Source organism: Malaclemys terrapin, chromosome 16, assembly GCF_027887155.1.
Source record: "Malaclemys terrapin pileata isolate rMalTer1 chromosome 16, rMalTer1.hap1, whole genome shotgun sequence".
Taxonomy (NCBI): Eukaryota; Metazoa; Chordata; order Testudines; family Emydidae; genus Malaclemys; species Malaclemys terrapin.
Genome location: NC_071520.1, coordinates 8860416 through 8882174, shown reverse-complemented (window position 1 = coordinate 8882174; position 21759 = coordinate 8860416). Strand labels below are relative to the sequence as shown.

The window sequence follows — 21759 nt, the reverse complement described above, 5'->3', positions numbered from 1 at the left end:
CGAGAGGTCATTGAGTCCAGTCCCCTGCCCTCATGGCAGGACCAAATACTGTCTAGTCATTGGGACATTTGTGTTGAAAATTTTCACTGACATTTCAAAATTAGACAAAGTTTTGACCAGCAAAACTGTAGCTGGTCAAAAAACATGCGGGAGGAGATTGTAAAAATGGCTTCAAGAGTTGGGGGGGAGGGGGTTAGTCAAAATTCAATATTTTGTCCAAAACAAACCTTGAAAAAAAATCAAAATTTGAAAAAACATCTACCAACTTCAGGGGAAATAAAACAACTTTTTAAAAACTGTATCTAAATCCACCTTTAACTAATTTCAGAGTAACAGCCGTGTTAGTCTGTATCCGCAAAAAGAAGAACAGGAGTACTTGTGGCACCTTAGAGACTAACAAATTTATTAGAGCATAAGCTTTCGTGGACTACAGCCCACTTCTTCGGATGCATATAGAATGGAACATATAATGAGGAGATATATATACACACATAATGAGGAGATATATATACACACTCTCTGTATGTGTGTATATATATCTCCTCATTATATGTTCCATTCTATATGCATCCGAAGAAGTGGGCTGTAGTCCACGAAAGCTTATGCTCTAATAAATTTGTTAGTCTCTAAGGTGCCACAAGTACTCCTGTTCACCTTTAACTAACAAGCCTGCATGCCTCCATTCATGTCTGTGTGGGGTATAGAATGGTGTATTAACAAAACTCACTCTAATGCCTCTGATGTAGGAATGCATTTCAGACCCTTCCTTAAATGAGGTTTGCTGATGTGCAGCCTTGAAGTGATGGTTTGAAAGCCAAGAAAATGCAGGCCAAACATCAATTCTGGTTACAGTGCTGTAAAATAGACAAATGTCAGGAACTCCCAAGTTTGGGTCAACTCCTGACCTGGAAGAAATAGCTTTAGCCCATTTGGGAAGCCCCTCAGAAACCCTGGTTTCTTATATTTTGAAAAGACCTGAAGAATGGTGAAGATTGAGTTCTCCTTGCTTCTGACAGTGTCTGAGTTCTGGGCTGTATGTGGTTCCCCAGGAGCAGGGCAAGAGTGCCTTTTGAGCAGGACTGGTTGTATGGCACTGGCTCCCATCTAGTTAGAAACACAGGCTGAAATTCTCCTAGCTCCCAAAGGATTTTGGGTGCTCTGTTCCAATTCATTTTAAAAGAACTGGGTATCCAATTCCCTTTGGCAGATTTGAAAACCTCAGGTTTTTAAATGACTTGTGTCATGAAGAGCAAAGGCGCAACAGTGAAATGGAGACATTTGTGAAATGTGACAAAGGTTTGGTGAAACCTCCACATTCTAGAGGTTTCCTGAATCCTCTAACTGTCCTGGGTTTTCCCATGTTCGCTGGAACTCCATCTTTTCCAAATTCTCTCAGCCTCGTGACCCTTCCGCCTTCCCCTCGTATCATTGTGCCTTCCGTTTATTTTTTAAACAACGCCATGAGTTAAGACTGGAGCATCGGCTTGACTCTCACTTTATGTTTCCTGAGGTGGGTGGACAGATTGGTACATTTTGTAGCATTAAACGTGATTCAAATGTAGGTTTCTTTCTGAGGAAGGAGGGTGGGGGTGGGGGTGGGAGTGAGGGTGGGCAGGTGTTGTATTTGATCATATCAGTGCTTTAAGCAGTCAGAAACATGGTTTCCCCTACCTCTGAGCTCTCAATGCTGCTAAAATCTCTGCCATTCATACAATGTACTCCAGCACCTCTCTCATGGACTGACTCCTGCTCTGTTTGCGAGGTATCCACACTGTTCTAAAGCATGCACCTCTCTGTATAGTTCCAATCTTTTGATTTTATGGAATAAAATACCTATGCCTGTTTGCATTACAGTCAAAATAAAAAAGTGGACTAAATCTACTGGACTGTCTTGTTAGTTGGTTTTTCTTTTTCTCTTGTGGGGTTCCTGACACTGAAAATGCCCTGTCTACCTCACTACATCCCATTGTCCCTCCATTGACTAACAATAGTAGAAAATGCTGGTGCTTTAAAAAAGAAAACTGTAAGATCTCTTGTATTTCTCTGTGAGAGATGCTCACTTCCTTGCAGGGCTGCTTGGTTTCTGAACATTACATCATAACCCTGTTTGCACTGTGAGCCCTCTGCAGGGGTAACTGAACAGGGTTAGATCCCTACTCTGTCTATTCGACACCATCCATTGTTGGAGCTGCAACAATCGTAGTGCAGTCAATGCCAGAGAGAACTGGAATACTTGTCTGGCACAAAGAATGGCGGCGGGGGCAGGTGAGATGGACAGAATCCCTGTGTAGCTGTAATGTTATCCATGCTTACTGTACTGTCAGCTGATATAAAATGCCTTTACTTAGATACAACTGCTTTTAAACTCTCTCTCTCTCTCTCGGCAGGAATAAGAATAGAATAAAGTGAGGCCCAAGACTAAAGCCCAGATCCTGACATACCTGTACTTTGGGGACATTCAGTTCAAGATCAGAATCCAGATCCAAATTTTGCATCTCAGGACTCTATGTCCAAAACAATTAAGTTACCTATGGAGCCTTTTGGGCCAGCAAAATCCAGATCCAGTACCCCATATCCCCAGGGCAGTGTGTTTGCTAGTGGGAGTCACACACCACAGACAAAGGGCTGCCTCCTAAACATGGGGAAGCTTCAAAGAAACCTGAAGAACTAGGATAAAAAGGGCAGAACTAGCCCCAAGGGGGATTGGCACTGGTTGTGGGCTCTGATGCAGAGATCTCAATGGTCAACAATTCAGAGAGGGCAGAGCTCATTAATGGGGTGTCAAAATGCCCATAACCACATCTCTCCAGGATGTTCTGTCAGGACCACACCCTGCCCCTCAGTCCCAGGCTGGGGTGGGGACGGTCTGGCTAATAACCCAAAGGCCGGTCAGCAGTTACCCCACGAGAGATCCTGCTTCCCCAGCTCCACCAGGGCTTTCCCAGTCGCTGGGACCGGTCACTCTTGGAGATGGGCCTGGGACACAAAACTCTGATCCCAAGCTGGATTTCTACCCTTTCCCCAAAGATTGCGGTGTTGGGATGTGAGGGTTGGTCTCAGGTCCATCTCTAATGGACCCAGAGATGCCAATAGCACAGGGGACAGGTCCTGGCAGCAAAGTACATCACCTCCTAGTGGGTATGTGCAGTGAGTCTTGTGAAGGTGCTAAGAAGGGGATAGTGGACAGTGGAATCCATTCTCCAGAAATCCTAGGGGGTGGAGGGGTGAAAGAGAGAGTGCGAGAGACTTCCTAGGCTCCCTGATCTGGCGCATGCATGATGAGTCGATACCAGAGATGGGGCCATCCAGCAAATTTCTGCTTTGGATTTGAAATACCCCAAGGGCAAGGGATGTTTGGCCTTGTGACTTTCTTTTAGCGCATTATACAGATGGGAGCTGGTGAGTAGATTCAGATCCAGGTTTGGATTCAAAACCTCTGCTAAATTCCAGGGGCTTGTGATCCAGGGTTTTGGTTTGGAAAAAGGCAGGTCTCTCTTGACGGAAATGGGGCACCAGGAAAGAAAATATAATGCGAGGAGTAACTAAGGGCACTAACATTAAAAAGACTGAAACAAGGAAAAGATCAAGGGGCCAAATTGTAAGAAGTAAAAAAGTGACCTGTGTGTGCCTAGCCCTGTAATGACACTCATTCATATTTAAGCACTTAAGTAACTTTGGCCTGATTCCAGAGTGGATGAGCACCCACAGCTCCCACTGAAGTCAATGAGACTTCAGCAACTCTTAGAACCAAGCCACTCATTCAGGTGCCTACATATGGACTTAGTTGTTCAACTTTAAGCAATCTATTTTGAACATTTTGGCCTTGGGGTAAATGAGAAGGAGAAGGGCTCAGTTCTGATGGGAGCTGGGTAGGTGACTAGTCCCAAATTGTTTCTCTTAGGAGGAGAGAGCAGTTGAAACGCAGCTGCCGCCTTGGTTAAGAGCAGCTGAAAAGTGGTATCACACTGGCAATGAATCACTGGGTGTCACAAGGGGGGTGGCTCCCTCTTTCCATTGCTTTCCCTCTCACACCTGCCACTGGAGGCTGGCTGAGTGGGGGGCCCTGTGACAATGTCCTGGAACAGTGTAACATTTGTGATATAATAGTGAAAATTCACAGGCCTCACAAAAAGAACAGGAGTACTTGTGGCACCTCAGAGACTAACAAATTTATTTGAGCATAAGGCCTCACAGTGCATGAGAATCTTCAGCCTACACCGAGAGAGACAGCATGAGTGTGAATGACAGCAATAGCAAGAGAGACAGGCGCCCATCCACAAAGCCCATGGGACCCCAGCGGGGCAGGTCCCTGAGTCTGTTCTCCCAGATCAGGAGCTAGGAGGACCCCCTGTCTTGCTCCAATGGTAATGAGCTCACTTGCAGCCCTGAATACAGAGATAATTAGTATAATCAGCCTTATGCTTCAGGGCTTCAGCTGGCCAACTGCAGAGAACAGGATGAAATTTTGCCTCCCAGATGCACAACTCCTCAGCTGCATTATAGGTGTTTTTTCACCTTCCTCTGCATCTTCAGGTTTGGGCCACGCAGATCAGTGGATGACAAGGACCAGTGCTCTGAGGCAGTACAGCGAATGCTCTATTGCTAGAGGCTTGGCTCATGTTCAGGTTTGGGGTTGGGAAGGAAGTGGCAGATTGGCAGGGACCCTGGGAGTTCTTTCACGATCCTCTGAAGCATGGACCAGGGATCCCCCTGCTAGGATCATCCTGCTTAATCAATTCTCTGCCATCCCTGAGGCCTCAGGCACTGCTGGCCCCTCGGTCTCTCCTGTTCCAGATGGAGTCACAACACTTTAGTTTCTTGAGGAGAAGATCGTCGGCTCTGAATTGGTCAGATAAAATCTGTTTGGAAGACACTGAAGTGAGTTGTGTTTTCTCTCTCTCATTATTTGCAAAGTGGGGCTCAGAGGGTGGGGAATTTAGCCCAGTGCATCATTGGTAAAGCTGGGAAGCGAACCCAGAAATCCTGCCACTACCAGGCGCTAGCCCTGAGAGCTGGAGCATTATCAGCTGAGGCAGAGACTGTTCAGGCTCCAGGGAGGAGAAGGAGGCTGAAGAACGGCACCCACGAGAGAGAAGCAGCCCCGTCAGAGCAGGAGCAGTGAGCGCAGTAGCAGCGCCACCTCCCCAGAGAGGAAACCGAGCAAGAGCAGAGTGGTGATAAAGAACAAGTTAAAAATTCAACGTGGGGCAGCAATGAGGGGACGGGTGTAGCTGCAGCCCCCGCTGTCAAAGGCCCCCCCCTAAACACCCTGAGCAAGGAGGGGCAGACAGTGGGTCCGGGGAACTTGAGAAACTGTGGCCAACCCGAAGGGGGGTGGAATTGTGGGCCCTTCATAATGCTAAGGGCCTCCTCCTGATGGAACCAGGACTGGGGCAAAGTGCCTATACACCTGAGAGATGGGCTGTAACACAGATACCGAATGTCCATGGAAGCTCATGGTGGATGAGTGAGTGAGTGAGCGAGGTGCAGAAAGAGGGCCATGGAAAGGCGCTCTGAGCTAGGGGACACCACCCCCTGGGTGCCTCTAAGAAGCAATACTTCCCCTCTCACTACGACACCCTGGGGAGGAAGTGGGGAATGGACAGTTCCTAGAGCAGCTCTTGGGGGCTCATCTCGAAGGATGCATCCGTCCAAGAGGCTTCTCTGGAAAACCCTGGAAAGAATGAATGGAGGTGGGTAGAGAACAGGATCATAAGGGCAGGTCCAGGCAAAGGTTCAGTGATCAGCCAGTGAAACCACAGCCTGAGGCATCTCCAGCCCACCCTGAGAAAGGTAGAACAGCAGTAAGGGAAATGCTGGGTCTTCCAAAAGCTGGGCCATTTTTTCATACAATTGGCCAATTTGGCCAACCCAGAAAAAGAGGCCCGAGACAAATCTTTTTAGCAGTTGCATGTTAATGGGAATCAGGTGCCAGGGCTGTAGGGCAGAGGCGCTGAGAGAGCCCTGGGCTGGATTCAGCCATTCCAAATACTCCCCTCCCAGGGGTGGTTTACTGGGGTTCCAGGGCACGTTCCCCAAGCTCAGGTATTACTGGGCTGGGAAGGAGTCAAAGGGGGTCAAAGAAAGGGGTTTGACGGTGACCACCCTTTAATGTGTACAAGGGCCGGGTTCAGTATCTAGGGGTTCCTTTTCAACAATACAACACAAAACCAGCTCGAGCCCCCACCCAGTGACCTGGGACAATTACACACCACCCCCTGGGTGCCTCTAAGAAGCAATACTTCCCCTCTCACTAGCATAGAGTCTGGTTGTAGCAATAACTTTTAATAAAAGGAGGGAAGTAACTCAGCATTAATTTGGGAAAACACTGCAACTAGGGTTCATAAACACAAACCAGGAGCAAAAGACCCACCCCCAAGTAAGTTGGGCAGTGTCCCTTTCCCCTCAGGGTCTTAAGTCCAGCAACCCAAAAGTCCCTTTAACATGCCTGTCCCTTCTCTGCGCCCCCCTCACAGTTGCTGTCCTTGGCCAGTGTAGCCCCAGAGGGCAGGGGGTTGGGGTGTTGGGGGAGGAGTGCGGGGTCCCAGCAGCGCTTACCGCAGCTCCCAGGAAGCAGCCGCCAGGTCCCTGCAGCCCCTAGATGCATGGGCAGCCAGAAAGGCTCCGTGCACTGCCCTCACGCCCGCAGGCACCGCCCCTGCAGTTCCCATTGGTCGTGGTTCCTGGCCAATGGGAGCTACAGAACCGGCACTCAGGGCGGGGGCAGCGCCATGGAGCCTCCCTGGCTGTCCACGCGACTAGGGGCCACTTCAAGGAGCCACGTGGAGCTAGAGCAGGCAGAGATGCCTTAGCCCCCGACCTGCGTTGTGCTGCCGACCGGACTTTTAACGGCCCAGTTGGCAGTTCCGACTGGAGCCGCCAGGGTCCCTTTTCGACCAGGCGTTCCAGTCGAAAAACGGAGGCCTGGCAATCTTAGTGCTAGCAAAACATATCGAAAGAGGAACCTGAGCTCAGAGCGAGACCTGGAATTCAGATCGAGAACCTGGGCTCACGTCAGGAACTCGAATTCAGATCGAGAACCCGGGCTCACGTCAGGAACTCGAATTCAGATCGAGAACCCGGGCTCACGTCGGGAACTCGAATTCAGATCGAGAACCCGGACTCACGTCGGGAACTCGAATTCAGATCAGGAACCCGGGCTCAGCTCGGGAACTCGAATTCAGATCGAGAACCCGGGCTCACGTCGGGAACTCGAATTCAGATCGGGAACCCGGACTCACGTCGGGAACTCGAATTCAGATCGAGAACCCGGGCTCACGTCGGGAACTCGAATTCAGATCGAGAACCCCGGACTCAGATAAAAAACTCGATTTCAGCTCAAGAACCCAGGCTCTGATGCAATGGGCAACGCGAACTCCTCCTGCAGTCCTCAGCCTGAGCAGCTCTTGTGCCTGCTGTGGGTTGGCCCTGGGCCCTGCTTTGCGCCTCTCAGGGAAGATGAACTTTGCAGATGCCCCCTAACGCCTCTGCCCCGCAGCGCGGCTGGGCGGGCAGCGTGCCAAGCTGTGCGCCGCCCGTGGAGCTGCTATAGACTCCACCCCCGACACCCCCCCACCCTCGCTCTGCGCCTTTCCTGGAATCGAACTTTGCAGACGCTCCCTACCCCTGCGGGTCCCGGCCGCGCTGCGGAGCGGGCGGGGCCGCGCGCGGGTCACTCACTCAGGTAAACAGCCAAGATGGCGGCGGCGGAGGCCGGCGGGATGGGCCTCACCGACCTGCCCGGGGAGCTGCTGGAGCTGATCCTGTGCAGTGGGGTCCTGAGCGCCGCCGACATCGGCCGCGTCTCCTGCACCTGCCGCCGGCTGCGGGACGTGTGCCAGGCCCGCGGCAAGGTCTGGCGGGAGCGCTTCCGCCTGCGGTGAGCGCCGAGCCGGGGGGCGGTTCCGACCCAGCCGGGGGGCGCCGGGGCAGAGCCGGGGGGCGGTTCCGACCCAGCCGGGGGGCGCCGGGGCAGAGCCGGGGGGGGCGGTTCCGATCCAGCCGGGGGGCGCCGGGGTAGAGCCGGGGGGCGGTTCCGACCCAGCCGGGGGGCGCCGGGGTAGAGCCGGGGGGCGGTTCCGATCCAGCCGGGGGGCGCCGGGGTAGAGCCGGGGGGGGCGGTTCCGATCCAGCCGGGGGGCACCGGGGCAGAGCCGGGGGGCGGTTCCGATCCAGCCGGGGGGCGCCGGGGCAGAGCCGGGGGGGCCGGTTCCGATCCAGCCGGGGGGCACCGGGGCAGAGCCGGGGGGCGGTTCCGATCCAGCCGGGGGGCGCCGGGGTAGAGCCGGGGGGACCGGTTCCGATCCAGCCGGGGGGCGCCGGGGTAGAGCCGGGGGGGCCGGTTCTGATCCAGCCGGGGGGCGCCGGGGCAGAGCCGGGGGGGGCGGTTCCGATCCAGCCGGGGGGACCGGTTCCGATCCAGCCGGGGCAGAGCCGGGGGGGGCGGTTCTGATCCAGCCGGGGGGCGCCGGGGTAGAGGCGGGGGAGCCGGTTCCGACCCCGCTGGGGCAGGGCCGGGGGGGGTTCCGATCCAGCCGGGGGCAGAGCGGGGGGGGGTGGTTCCGACCCAGCCAGGGGGCGCCGGGGCAGAGCGGGGGGGGGGGGTGCGGTTCCGACCCGGGGGGCGCCAGGGCAGAGCCGTACTTCCAGGATGCTGAAATGTGGAATAAACCGAGTTGAGTGAATAATTTCTGATTTTGGTGCTGAACCAAAAAATCTGGGGAAAACATATTTAAAAATATTCCCTAGTTCTGTTTTTTCATGCCAACCGCCATCCCCATAATTTTTTGTTTTGGGTTCAACAAAACATTTTGATGGACCCAAAATGTGGTGGTGTTTTTTTTGTTATTTTTTTAATTTCCTTTTGGGTCATTTTTAGGTTTTGCTGCTGTTTGTTAAAAAATCGTTAAATTTCTCATTAAATTCCTTTTCATTTTGTTTTTCCAAAGCTGTTCACCAAATTTGACCCGAATTAATGAATAGTTTCTGTGTTTTCAAAAGTGCATTTTTGGCAAGTTTACTATTTGCTGGAGATTTTTTGCCCAGCTCTAGTTTGGAGAGAGAGATTAGAGGGCAATGATGCACCTGTCAGGTGGATGTGACTCAGTGCAACTCACTCCAGAAATTTTGGTGATAAAATCCAATAAACAGGACATGTTATTCTTAGGTGACCCTATCTTCTCTGAATCAAAAGCATCATACTCAACGTGATTGTCATGTGAAGAAGTGTACGTATAGACGAATGCCCTTTTAGTAACATAAGAAATGTTACATTTGTTTTTGTAATTGGGAGTCCATAATGTGTATTGCATCTGAAGACTGTAGCTCAAAACAACAACCAAAGCTTGTAAAATATTTTTTGCTGATCTCTGATGGAAAGGACAAAGGGTTAATTAGGGAACTCTTCTGCCTTGCTCCGTCCCACCCCTATCCATTACTGTATTTGGTAACCCATAGTGAGCAAGTGAACCAAACTTCGAGATTCTAGCTTGGTGAAACAAGGAAAACAACGTTGTCAGTCACTCCCATCACGAGCATCGGTCGAAATAGATAAGTATGTGCGTAGTTCAGAAGTCTTTCAATATAAGCTATTGTCAATAAAATTAGTTTTGAGGGCTGCCAAATTGGGTAGTGCAAGCGATTACATCTGCTTGTTTCACTTTCTCAGAAATCATAAACTCAACTGATAAAAATTAATTTAAGAACATTTTTAACATATAAAATTGAACGCCTATAAAATTTCAGTTTGAATATACAATGTACTGTTCAAGGGCTAAAATCACTATATAATCTGTGATAAATCTCTAGATGAATCTCTGTAATTCACTAAAACTACTGGGCTTTCTAGATTAGAATAAATTCATTTGCTACCTGGTTTTGTTCACGTCTTGGCACAAAAAGATAAATTGTGTTGCTTTCTCTAACTGCCAGTTGGCTTCTAAAATTTAGGTTAGTAAATGAAACTATTCTTTCTCCACCTGTGAAAGAGGCTACTGAACGATAACTGGTTCATCAATTCAGCAAGCTATGACTTTGGATAGGTAGCCAGATATGTTCATCAATTCAGTAGTTATAATTTCAGGAGCAAGCCTGAACTTTTAGAATGGTTCAGAGTCATTCTTGAAATTGATTATGGTGAGTGATTAGTAGATGCTCATGTTGCAGTAGCATCCACGTCTTTGATAATAGAACTTTTGGCAAGAGTTTAGATGTTGACCTTGTAATCCTGGCCAGATTCCATTTTGAGTATTTACATTTTATCTCTCTCAAATTCTCACTGTAATTTTAGTTGGACAAATTATTCTTGATTTACCATCCTAAAATAAACAAAATATTGTTGCAATGTGGCTGCATTTTAGTCATGGGTGAGTAATTGGGGATCCATTAAAATGAAAGGTACTATAGAAATACAAATGTATTTGGCTAGCCTCTGAGTTTGTGTGCCAGCAAATTCAGGGTAGCCTTATTTTTAACTAATACTAAAATATTCTCCGTATGTTTTAGTTCAAACAGTATTAGTTACACATTGACGTGGTTAATATCTATTCAATAGAAATAAAACATGTCATTCATTACTTTAAGAATCTGAACACATTTTATTTAAGGCAAGTCATGTCATTGCTTGAAGAAAACCTAGATTTTTACTTTTCAGATTTGTGACAGGAAACAAGGGTGCATGAAAACCTGTAACCTTCTGATAAAATTTTAAAAATAAATATTAAAAATTACAGCAAGTTACAAGTAACCTCTTATCTTAAGAAACCGCACACAATATTTCCAGCTGTACTGAGTGCAATTCTGCTTCATCTTTTAAACACCTTCATTAAGCAGCTGATTTTCTGTGAGCAGTCATGGGTATCGCTGTGCTGGTTCCTATTCTCTTACACTGGGGCTGCCGCGGAGCAGGTGTCTCAAATGATGCCAGTTTATTGGGAAAAGTGCTTTTGTCAATACTAGCCTCGGACATGTCAGTTGCAGTTGACCTTTCATTTCAAATACATTTTGTGGCTTAGAGATAGTGAGAAGGGCTTCGTGCTTTGTTAGCTTTCAAACTGAAGGGCTGATCGAAACAGGTGCATCTTTAAGTTTGTGTGTGTTTGTGTACTTTAAAAGTACTTGCAGAAGCCGTTAGTAAGATCTGATTTCAGAATTCTGTGATTTTTCCTGCAATAGTTGATGTCATTGTTTACACCTAACTCCGTATCCAGAGCTCCGTTCTGCATACCCTTTTAGTTAGAGATCTCAGCTGTAGCAGGAAAAACATAAGGCAATGAATTCAAGTCCTGTTAGTTGAGAACAATGTCACCTTTAAGCTGTTTTGTCTTTAATATTAGAAAATATATGTAGTTTAAAACTATAAGCTTATTCTCTTATTGATCTGAGGACTTAAAATTATTTTGTAAAGCTTTAGGGGGAGATTCTCAGAAGAGCCTAAGATATTTAGGAACATAAGTCCCATTCAAGTCTCTGATATCTGTGCCTCTTCAGCACTTTTTCCCGTAATGCTTACTTTGTGTTTACTGAAATTTCTTATGATCTAACCAGAAATAATCAGACTGGAGGGGAATAGGAATTATACTCTGCTTCTTTTACTTCAGTATGTGGATGAATTTTAAAAATATAACTTGTCTTGACTTAGTCTCAGGTACTCAAGTCACAGATGGTTAACCGCCTAGTAATAAGTAACATATTTTACAATATTAAACTGTCTTGCGGAGGCTGCAGTATTAACCACTGAACCTGTTCTGTGTGTGTTATATAGGTGGCCATCACTACTGAAGTATTATAGCCATACAGACAACGTCAATTGGCTAAAGGAATATAAAGCACGGCACAATGCTGGCTTAGAAACTCGACGAATTGTAGCATCATTCTCCAAAAGATTCTTCTCAGAACATGTAAGGTTTCTAATTTATTATACACTTGAAAATAACCTAGCCGTTTGTGCACTAGTATCTCGTACTTCATATTTCTTGTCGTCGTCTTCTCGCTCTGAGGCTGAATCTTTACATTTCCTTCTAGCCATTATTCTTATGATTTATTTGTATTGCAGTAGCATCTAGGAGCCCCAGTCATGGACCAGGACCTCATGTGCTAATGTGCTGTACAAACATAGAACAAGAAGACTGTCCCTGTCCAATAGAGCTTCCAATCTAAGTGTAAGAGAAGCGAGAACAGATGGATATGAGGGGAAGTACGAGGAAACAATGAAACACTATTGACCAAATAGACCAGATGGATGTAGAGTGGGGGAAAGGGTGTAACACGCAAGCAGAGTGAAAAATATGATGGTGGTAGATGGCATGTTAGTTCCATGATTTTTCCCCCCTTGGGTGGGTTTACTTAGGAGGGGAACCGCTAAAGGGAAAGGAAGGGGGTAAGGCAAGGGAGGAGGGACAGATGTGGACTGAAGCTGATGTCAAGGGACTTGGCGGGGGCGGGAGTAGGAGCAAACAGACAATCAGCACAGGGCAGAGAAAGTCAGAAGTTGGAAACGTACTGATCCTTCAGAAGCGGCTATCTCATTCTTTTCAGATTAGTTGGCTCTGCCACTTTTATAGATTGTGTGACAATGTGTTCTCATAAGTGGAGGGTACTGGGGCTAGACCAGCATTTTTAAAGAAATAATATGGATATAATCAATAGACACACAAAGCACTATGTTTTACAGTAAGTAAAAGTAACTTAAGTATTTTCCATGTCCATTTCTGTAGCATTTGTGTAGTTTTACATACACTGTAAAACTAACAGGACCACTATGTCACCCACATCAGGAATTACTGCCCTGTTATTTGTTTACTGGGGCCCATGGCTGGTCATTGATGTTTACTCAGATGCATCTTTCATCATAGCTGGAAGACTTCAGGTCACTTGAATTATTGGAGGCCTAGTATTATAGATGAGCACCCTCCAATGAGAACTCTCAGTTGCCAGGCCTGGAAAATCTGTTTTCAGTTCAATTTCACTTGTATACACAAAGTATTAAATAGGCTCTTGAAACTTCTTTGAAATTACCTATTTCTTCTTGAGAAAGTAAACTCTTCAGTAGTGTATAACACAGTGTTCTGTTTGCAGGTCCCCTGTGATGGCTTCAGTGACCTTGAGACTCTTGGGTGCCCGGGTCATTTTTTTGAGGACGAGCTGATGTCTATCCTTAACATGGAAGGAAGGTGAGAGAAAAATTAAAGGAGTTAGAAATGGAAGCGGAAAAGACTAATTTCATCTTTGCTGAGTTGAGGTGAATCCTAAAGTGCTGAATGCACTCCGATCAAATTCAGGCTCATTTCATCCTCCCTCATTTAAAATAGATAAATGTCACAGCCTAATAAATCTCAGCATTATGAAGTTTATCTTGATATTCACCTTCCTTTCCCTTAGGTAGTAACTGTCTCTTTGTTTTTAAACTTCAGAGCAAGCTTAATGGAAATAACTTTCCAGAGGGAAAACACTTGACATATTCTACAATAAGCATGGTTTTGGCACAATGTGCTTGTAGTCCTTTTGTTGCTTTTCTGGTTTTTGGTAGGAAAGTGCAGCTTACAACTTTTTTTGTCCTGAAATCAGCTTGTTTGAGCCACTACAAAATGCACTCTTTGGTTAAATTGCATAAATACAAGCGTGTTACATTGATCACTTAAATTAAAGGTAGAAACAAACCAATACACCTCTGGTTCTTGTCTGTGTAAATATTTTTGTTGCCATTGTTAATCTCTGGAGCAGCGAAGAGGTGAGCATTATCATTCAAACAAGGATCCATTACAGTGCTGTGCTATCAGTGGCATACAAACAGTAGAATGCTGCTTCTGTTGTGATTGAAGTGACAGTAGATTTCTCTTAATGTTGCCTGGTAGCCTGTTGTCCTGATTAAAGGGACTGTTTGAAAAGACATAAACTAGAATGAAACTATTCATTTAATTGTCTCTTCGTGTTTATTTGGTTACTTCTGTGTTGAAATGGTGGCTTTCATTTCATGTTTGACAACTGGTTAAACGCAATTTGAGCCTTTGCACTCGCCAAATGCATTCCCATAAAGCAGAATTCATGCTAATTACACCCTGATTGAGCGTAGTCCTTGCCATTCAATATCATTAGGCTAAATGGTTTCCCTGGAAAATGTTCCAGTAAAGCGGCTGTCCCTATGGAGCATCCTGATTAATTAGTGGAGGATAAAGTATTATGGGATTTGATTCTTTCAGTTGGCAGGATGCAGAAGAGTTGCCTGGTCTATGGCTTGGGAGGGAAGGAAGAAGAGAAGGGAATTCTCTTCAAGGAAACAATTCAAATGTGTTTCAATGGAAACTCCACAACATGAAGAAGGAAGCCAGACTGAACAGCGACTTTTATTTTCTGAGCAAATGTAAGAAACAGAACATTCCAGAGGACTCGCCATCTGTAACCGTCTGACCACTACATACAACTTCATATACGCTGAACAGCTCTGTAGAAGGACCTCGGAAAACTGAGAAGTCATTTTCTGTACCTTAATACTCCAGAATAGACCAGCTCAAACAAGAAATCATCATGTGCTCCTACACATTGGAAGAAAAAAAAATCAGGAGACCTACTAGTGATCATGCAGGAAACACAAAACAACTACTTAAAAAATCCCCACCTCTGACAGCCATCCAACACAAAAACAATAAGTGGAATCAACTACCACAACTCCACAATGCACAGAATACCATCTCCGGGAGAAACCAAAGACACCATGACCAAACACATGGACGCCAAACAACAACCCAACATCATCAACCTATCAAGACTACTCCTTACCGGAACTGAAATATCTGTACACTCCAAGAGACTGAATTTCTGCCCCACCACGGAACCTGATACCTTACTAGCATGTGGAGAACTAGAAGAAATCTTCTGCTGACTCCCTGACAACACTACTCACAACTCCACTGACAGTCCATAAGAAAAAAAAAAAAATCTGATTGGATGCACCCCCCCCACACACACACACACGCGCGCAGACAAAACCACACACTGGATCATTACATCAATTGCTTTAAGAAAAAAAAATTGACTCTGAAATCCTCATCAAACGTTATATCCGCCACAGTCTCTACCACTGACTGGATAGCTATACAATCCCTGAAATCCCAACCACCAGATAGTGATCAAACCAGCAGACAAAGTGGGTGCCATGATAGTCTGTATGTTGTGATGTGTACATCACAGAGAAAAACAGATAACAACTCAGACACTACCTAGTGTAAAGAATTCAAAAAAGACCCCACACCACTGTTTACACTGGAGTTTAATGATACCATCAAATCCTTCCTCAAACAGCTCCAAGAAAAACTTTACAATCTCATCACACACAAACCCAGGGACCTTCCTTCTGCATGCTTCCCAGGATACACAAATGAGGGAACCTAGGCAGACCCATCCTAAATGGCCTTGGCGCTTTTCCTGAAGGAATATGAGGACTCATAGAAACCATCCTCAAACCACTTATGACACACAAGTTTCACCTTCCTCTGAGACACAACTGATTTCCTCTAGAAACCCCACAACATTAACAACCTCCCTGAGAACACCATCCTTGCCACTATAGATGTCATCTCCCTATATACCAACATCCCTCACAATGATGGCATTTCTGTCTGCCTTAGATACCCACAACGTAATTTACAACACTCAGAATTCCACCCTAAATGCAGCATCAAACTCATCCATTTCATCCTCGCCAGCAACAATTTCACATTTAACAGACGTTTTTTACAAACCATAGGAACAGCCATGGATATTAGGATGCCTCCCCAGTATGCCAAACTCTTCATGGGCCACCTTGAGGAAGAATTTTTGGGAAAATGCACCATGAAACCAATGATATACCTGAGATATATCAATGATTTTCATCTTCTGGACAGACAACCTAAACTCCCTCATAGATTTCTACCATAACTTCAACTACCATCACCCATCCATCAAACTCTCCCTAGTGCACTCCCACACCAGCATCAACTTCCTGGACATCATGATTAGCTTCAACAGTGGAATCCTACAAACGACTATACAAGAAACCCACAGATGACCACACTTGCCTTGACAGATCCAGCAATCACCCCAGACACACCGAGAAATGTATATACAGCCAGTTACTCAGATACTACAGAATTTGCTCAGAAAGGAAAGTGGGATACACACCTAAACACACTTAAAACTGCCTTCACTAAAGAAGGGCATTCCACCAGAGAAGTAGATTGCATCATGGAAAGGTCCACCCAGATACCCTGGGAGAACTTGCTTCAATACAGGAGGAAAAAACCCACTGACTGCACAGTTGTCACCTGTCACCCCACTTTGGAACCCATATTGGGTATCTTCAAACAGTGACAATCCATATTTGATGGGAACCACATCCCCAAAGAAATCTTTCCCAACCCTGCTCTTCTGGCCTCCAAACAACTCCCCAACCTCGCTAGGTTCATCAGAAGCAAGCTCCCCACCAATCATGACACACCAACTCAAAGCTGCCAGAACAACAGATGCAAAACCTGCAGATGTACTACCACTGCTACAATGATCGATACACCCCACAACACACCTTTCAAGATTCATGGCTCCTACACTTGCCTTGTCTCATGTGGCGTACATCAACCAGTGTATCAAATGGCCCAACAACAATTGTGTAGGTGAAACCAGACCATCGCTGTGCTTTGAAATGAACTCACAGAAAAATGATAAAAGCCAGTGGCCGAACACTTTTCACAAAGCAGTTGCTCCATATGTGACCTCTCAGTCCTTGTCCTCAAAGGAAATCTGCGGAACACCTTTAAAAGGCAATTTTTGGAAGCTTAAATTCATAATTCTGCTAGACACCAAAAATCATGGACTCAATAGAGACACTGGTTTTATGGCTCATTACACCAATTTGTAACACACCACGTTACCTGCTAACTGTCAATTGCCCATTTCTTTTTAAAGTTTCCTACAGCATGCAGAACCCGATTTGTTTAGCAATCTGTCCCAACTTGTATTTAGTTCAGCCACTCTGTGAGGCTTGAAAGCTTGTACCTTCTACCATCAGAAGTTTGGTCCAATAAACACATGGCAGTAATAGTGGGTGAAATAAAACTATGGTGAAAACGAATGGAATTCTGCTTTGCTATTCCGGGTCTTGGACTTGTCCACTTGTTAACATTCTGGAACAGAAGAGTTTGAGGAAATTGGCAAAGGCCAGTGGTGACCCTGATAGATGTGATTTAGAGTGTCTGTAAATTGGAACGGTTGGCATTTAAAGCCCCTAACCACGTATGCCTTGGCTGCATTCAAGATCACCTCCTTAAACATCCCCTGGTGGTTATTAGATCTTTGAAACAACAGGGCTTGCAGAGATTCCGCCATTACTTGTTAATTTAGTAGGTGATAGGGCCTTTACGTTTTTATGTTTAATTCTACAGGAAGTGTCTAACCTGGAAGTACTATGCAAAGAAAATTCTTTACTTTCTACGACAACAGAATATTTTAAAAAATCTGAAGGCATATCTTGAACGACCTGGGGACCAACTGTCATTTTTGGAAGGTGAGTATTGGCCTGAAAGAAGTCTCATGGTTTATTGTGATGGATTCATGAGGTCTGGTCTATGCCTTACCCTGAAACCCGTGTCCTGGGAGTGTTTCTGCAGTGTGACAGACTCCAAGGAGCCACGGGGCAGAGCTGTGGCCTCCACAACTCAGAAACTGGGCTTTCAGGCACCAGCCGTCCCTGTCTCTTTCCGGGGCTCCCTGCAGTGAGTCCAGCCAAGCCAGAGTCCTGGGGGAGACTCATTCCCACCCCTTTAGGACACAGTGCTCTGAGGAAGTAGCTGCAGTGACACAAGGCAGCCTTTTCAGAACAAGGTAACTATCGATTAATCACGTGCAATACAGAGTCTGAAAGTCTTTAGGTTAGCATGAGAGAGGCAGGATATGGTTCCATGCCCTGCTCCCCTTTTGTTTCCCAGTGCCAGGAGAGAATCTTCTCCGTGTCCATATACCCTGATCTTAATACAGACACCTGACACCTTCCCCCTTTGTTCTCCAACTTGCGGCCTTTGCTCTGCTTTCCTGCAGAGATGTAGGGGGAGTCTCCTCCTCCTTTTGGCTGTCTTTTGGGTGTGACTCTTCCAGGGCCATTGGGATTTCCATTGTCTCTTCTGGATAGGGTTGCCAACTGTCCCGGTTTCGCCGGGAGTCTCCCGGAATCGGGCTGTACCGCCCAGTGGCTACTGAAGCCAATCTGGGAGATTTTAGGCCACTAAAAGTCTGGCAGCATAGTGGGGCTAAGGCAAGCTCTCTGGCCCTGCACCTCTCCCGGAAGCGGCCGTCAAGTCCCTGCAGCCCCTGGGCGTTGGGGGGGGGGGGGGGGGGGGGGGGGGGGGAGGGAAGGAAGTGTCTTTGCACACTTCCCCTATCCTGAGCACTGACTCGGCAGCTCCTATTGTCCAGGAACTGCAGCAGGTAAGGGCAGCACACGGAGCCCCCTGCCCCTCCCCCCACCCCCCCAGGGGCTGCAGGGATGTGCTGGCCATTTCTGGGAGCAGTGCAGGGTCAGAGCAGGCAGGTAGCCTGCCTTAGCCCCGCTGCGCCACTGACAGGGAGCCGCCCTCCCACACCCCAACCCACTGCCCCAGCCCAGTAAAAGTGAGTGAGAGTGGGGGGAGAGCGAGCAATGGAGGGAGGGGGGGGGAATGGAGTGAGCGGGACAGGGCCTCGGAGAAGGGGTGGGGCCTTGTGGAAGGGGCGGGGCAAAGGTGTTTGGGTTTGTGTGGTTAGACCATCGGCAACCTTACTTCTGGATCCTCCGTTCACAAGGGTAGGCTCTGTTCAGTTAGTTAATGATTCTGCTCTCCAACCAACAAACAACTTTTCCCTTCCCTTTACCCTCAGGCCATTTCTATGCTACAGGAACTGTAGAGCCATGGTTGTGGTGCCATACCTATGCCAGCATAATCCCATAGTGTAAGTACAGCAACAGCAGGGTTTTTCCATTGCTGTAGGAACACCAGCTCCCCAAATGATGGTAGCTAAATCAATAGAAACATTCTTCTGTTTACCTTGCTTTGTCTACGCCATGGGGGGTAGGTCGGCATAGGGTATCTTTCAGTGCTGTAGCTACATGGACCTAAAACTTCACTGTAGACCAAGTCTCAGTGCATAGCTGCATAAAGGACTGAGGGAAACTGAGGCACAAATTGACTCCTCAAAAAGTTACCAAAATCCCTATGATAGTCACCATTATTAACAAGGTAGTGATTGAATGCTGTCTAGCTCAAACGGACTGTCAGCTGTTTGTATTTTTACTAGATCTTGTTGAGTGATTGAACAATAGATCTGAGCTCTTCAGGTAGCTGAAATCCTCAAAAACTAATGCTATCTGCTTGGACTTGTATCGCTGTCAAGACTTCATTTGTTTCTCTCTCTGCTGAGCACGATAATGCTCACAAATGCCGATGGGTGTGACTGGGAAAGCAAAAATACTTGTCAGATGGCACTGTCTGCCAGAAGGCCTCTAGGAGCCTGATTCAACAAAACATTTAAGCACATGCTTCTATCGATCTGTGCTTTTATAGACAAAATACCATTACACATACGCAGAGGCAAAGCTAACTACAGCTCACATTCGAGTGCATTTCCTTTGGTCGATTATACTAATATAACTACCGTACATCTCAGACCCAGTTTTCCGAACCCCTTGTATCTACTCTTTTAGTCCCATCAGCTGTCTATGGAAATCATTGATCAGACAGTTTTTGCCCTTTTTATTGAATGCCTTTTTAAAAATCACCATTGTTATTTTGTACATAAAATGTAATACTTCTGAATTTTTTTGATGGTAGGAGAGGGAAAGGGCCATATAACAGTGTATTTAGTTGGCTGTTTTAATGAAAATGACTTAACAGTATCAGTTAAACCAAGCCAGACTGCAGACATACTCAGTGACGTGACATATATAGTACCTATGTGGTATCTTCTAAGGTAAGATGCACAATGATACCATTTCCCTGTTTTGATTTTATGTTGTTTCAGCATTAACTTTTTTGGAGGTGTGGGAGGTGGATGGGTGGCTTTGTGTTTATTTCTGCACCAGCTTGGCTATTTGTTAGACTATGGATATGTACATTTTTTTTTTTTATTAGGCACCTTGGCCTAAATCAGAGGTTCTCAAACTGGGAGTCGGGACCCTTCGGGTTCGCGAGGCTATTACATGGGGGGGTCGCGAACTGTCAGCCTCCACCCCAAACCCCGCTCTGCTTCCAGCATTTATAATGGTGTTAAATATATAAAAAAGTATTTAAAATTTATTGGGGGGGTCACACTCAGAGGCTTGCTATGTGAAAGGGGTCACCAGTACAAAAGTTCGAGAACCACTGGCTGTATTCAGCAGAGCACTTAAACATATGCTTGAGTTAAACACTTTGCTGTGAAAGAGACTCTGATAACTAGAACTGAGGTATATGGTAGCTGCATTGTTGTAATTGGTCAAAGTAAATGTGCTTTAATAAGAGTTGCAACTAGTTTTGCTTCTGTATATGTTAAATGATATTTTGTCTAGAAAAATATTTCTGGTGTTTTCACTTTGTCCTCAAATGTTTTAGAATAAATATTTACATTCCATGCATATTTGACTAACAGAATGAAGATTAATGTCAATATGAAAGATTTGTTTTTATACCATGTTTTGTAACCTCTTCCTGTATACAAATGAAATCAACATTTATTAACTATCTTTCAACTTTGTTCCTCAGGGTTACTCTTTGCCAAAGGCATTTGCTGTCATTTCTTTTATCAAGTAATCTTACTTTTCTTTAAAATGTTTGCTCACAGGTGTCGTCTTAGGAGATGCACTTATGTGATTGTCCCAGGGGACAGTATTTATGTAATGTCAAGCAGCCTACTTCACTACTGTATTAGCATAATGTAAGGCACTCACACTACACGAGGCTTCTTAAAAATGAGATGTAGTTTATTTAAAATAAAATCCTCAACACCCTCCTTTTAAAGTTCTGATAGTGGAAACAAGTGCTCTTTAAAAAAAAAAACTTGTGGTATTGCTGGACACCTGCTTTCCCCAAAGTTCATACTCTTGAGCTACATCATGTAAGCCTGAAATAGAGAATTAGGGAGAGAATATGTTTAGACTTTGGAAGTGCAGGGTTCTCCCAAGATTTGGGGAAGAAGCAATCAGTCTTGGTGTGTACTCTAAAAATATGATAAATGTGAAAGTTAAAACACAGTTTAGAGAGTTTATTTTGGTGTTATGAGTTAAAAGTGGTGGTAGACTTTAGAGAAGGGAATGTGTTGGGGCAGGACATAGAAGCCAAAGGCTGACACTTTGTGGGCTTTTTTGGAGGGGAACTCTGGCTGATATTGCAGGAGGTGTTTTTGTCGTGCATATTGGGCTGCTGATGTATGTGGCACTTTGCAAAACTAGAAAAGACATCCCTTTTGCAGAGATCTTATAGACCTTTGGCAGCTGAATATAGTTAGGACAAGAAGTTGGACAATAGGGAGGTTTTGGAAAGAGCAGTGACAAGGCAACCAAGGAAGGATTCTCAGAAAGTGTGTTTTTTCTCAAGGAGTTTGACACAGGACACTTGGACAAAAATGGGAGACTGTTCCAAGAATAGTGGACATATTAAATGAAGACAGCATCAAGGGTGGGGGTAGGGAACAAATGGAGCAATAAGAAGAGAGGCCTGAAGGAATGTAGGGAGCAAGGCTGTAGTAGAAAGAAATATGAGCAGAAATGGAGTTGGATTGAGAGTA

At 46.0% G+C, this 21759-nt stretch overlaps 1 protein-coding gene and 1 long non-coding RNA gene across 2 annotated transcripts in view; one reads left to right on the top strand and one right to left on the bottom strand.

Moving 5' to 3' along the window:
• Positions 1-59: 59 nt before the first annotated feature.
• Positions 60-1875, bottom strand: LOC128824919 (uncharacterized). Its single transcript, XR_008442545.1, has 2 exons — positions 655-1875; positions 60-312 (listed from the first exon to the last, which is right to left on the bottom strand). It is a non-coding gene; the product is annotated as an uncharacterized LOC128824919 (long non-coding RNA).
• Positions 1876-7686: 5811 nt separating this feature from the next.
• FBXO21 (F-box protein 21) overlaps positions 7687-21759 on the top strand; it is a 37755-nt gene continuing 23682 nt past the window's right edge. Inside the window, exons 1-4 of the mRNA XM_054006838.1 lie at positions 7687-7879; positions 11762-11897; positions 13075-13169; positions 17412-17533. Coding sequence (XP_053862813.1) covers positions 7698-7879; positions 11762-11897; positions 13075-13169; positions 17412-17533 — 535 coding nt within the window. The 5' untranslated portion in view covers positions 7687-7697. The remainder of the gene's footprint in view (positions 7880-11761; positions 11898-13074; positions 13170-17411; positions 17534-21759) is intronic.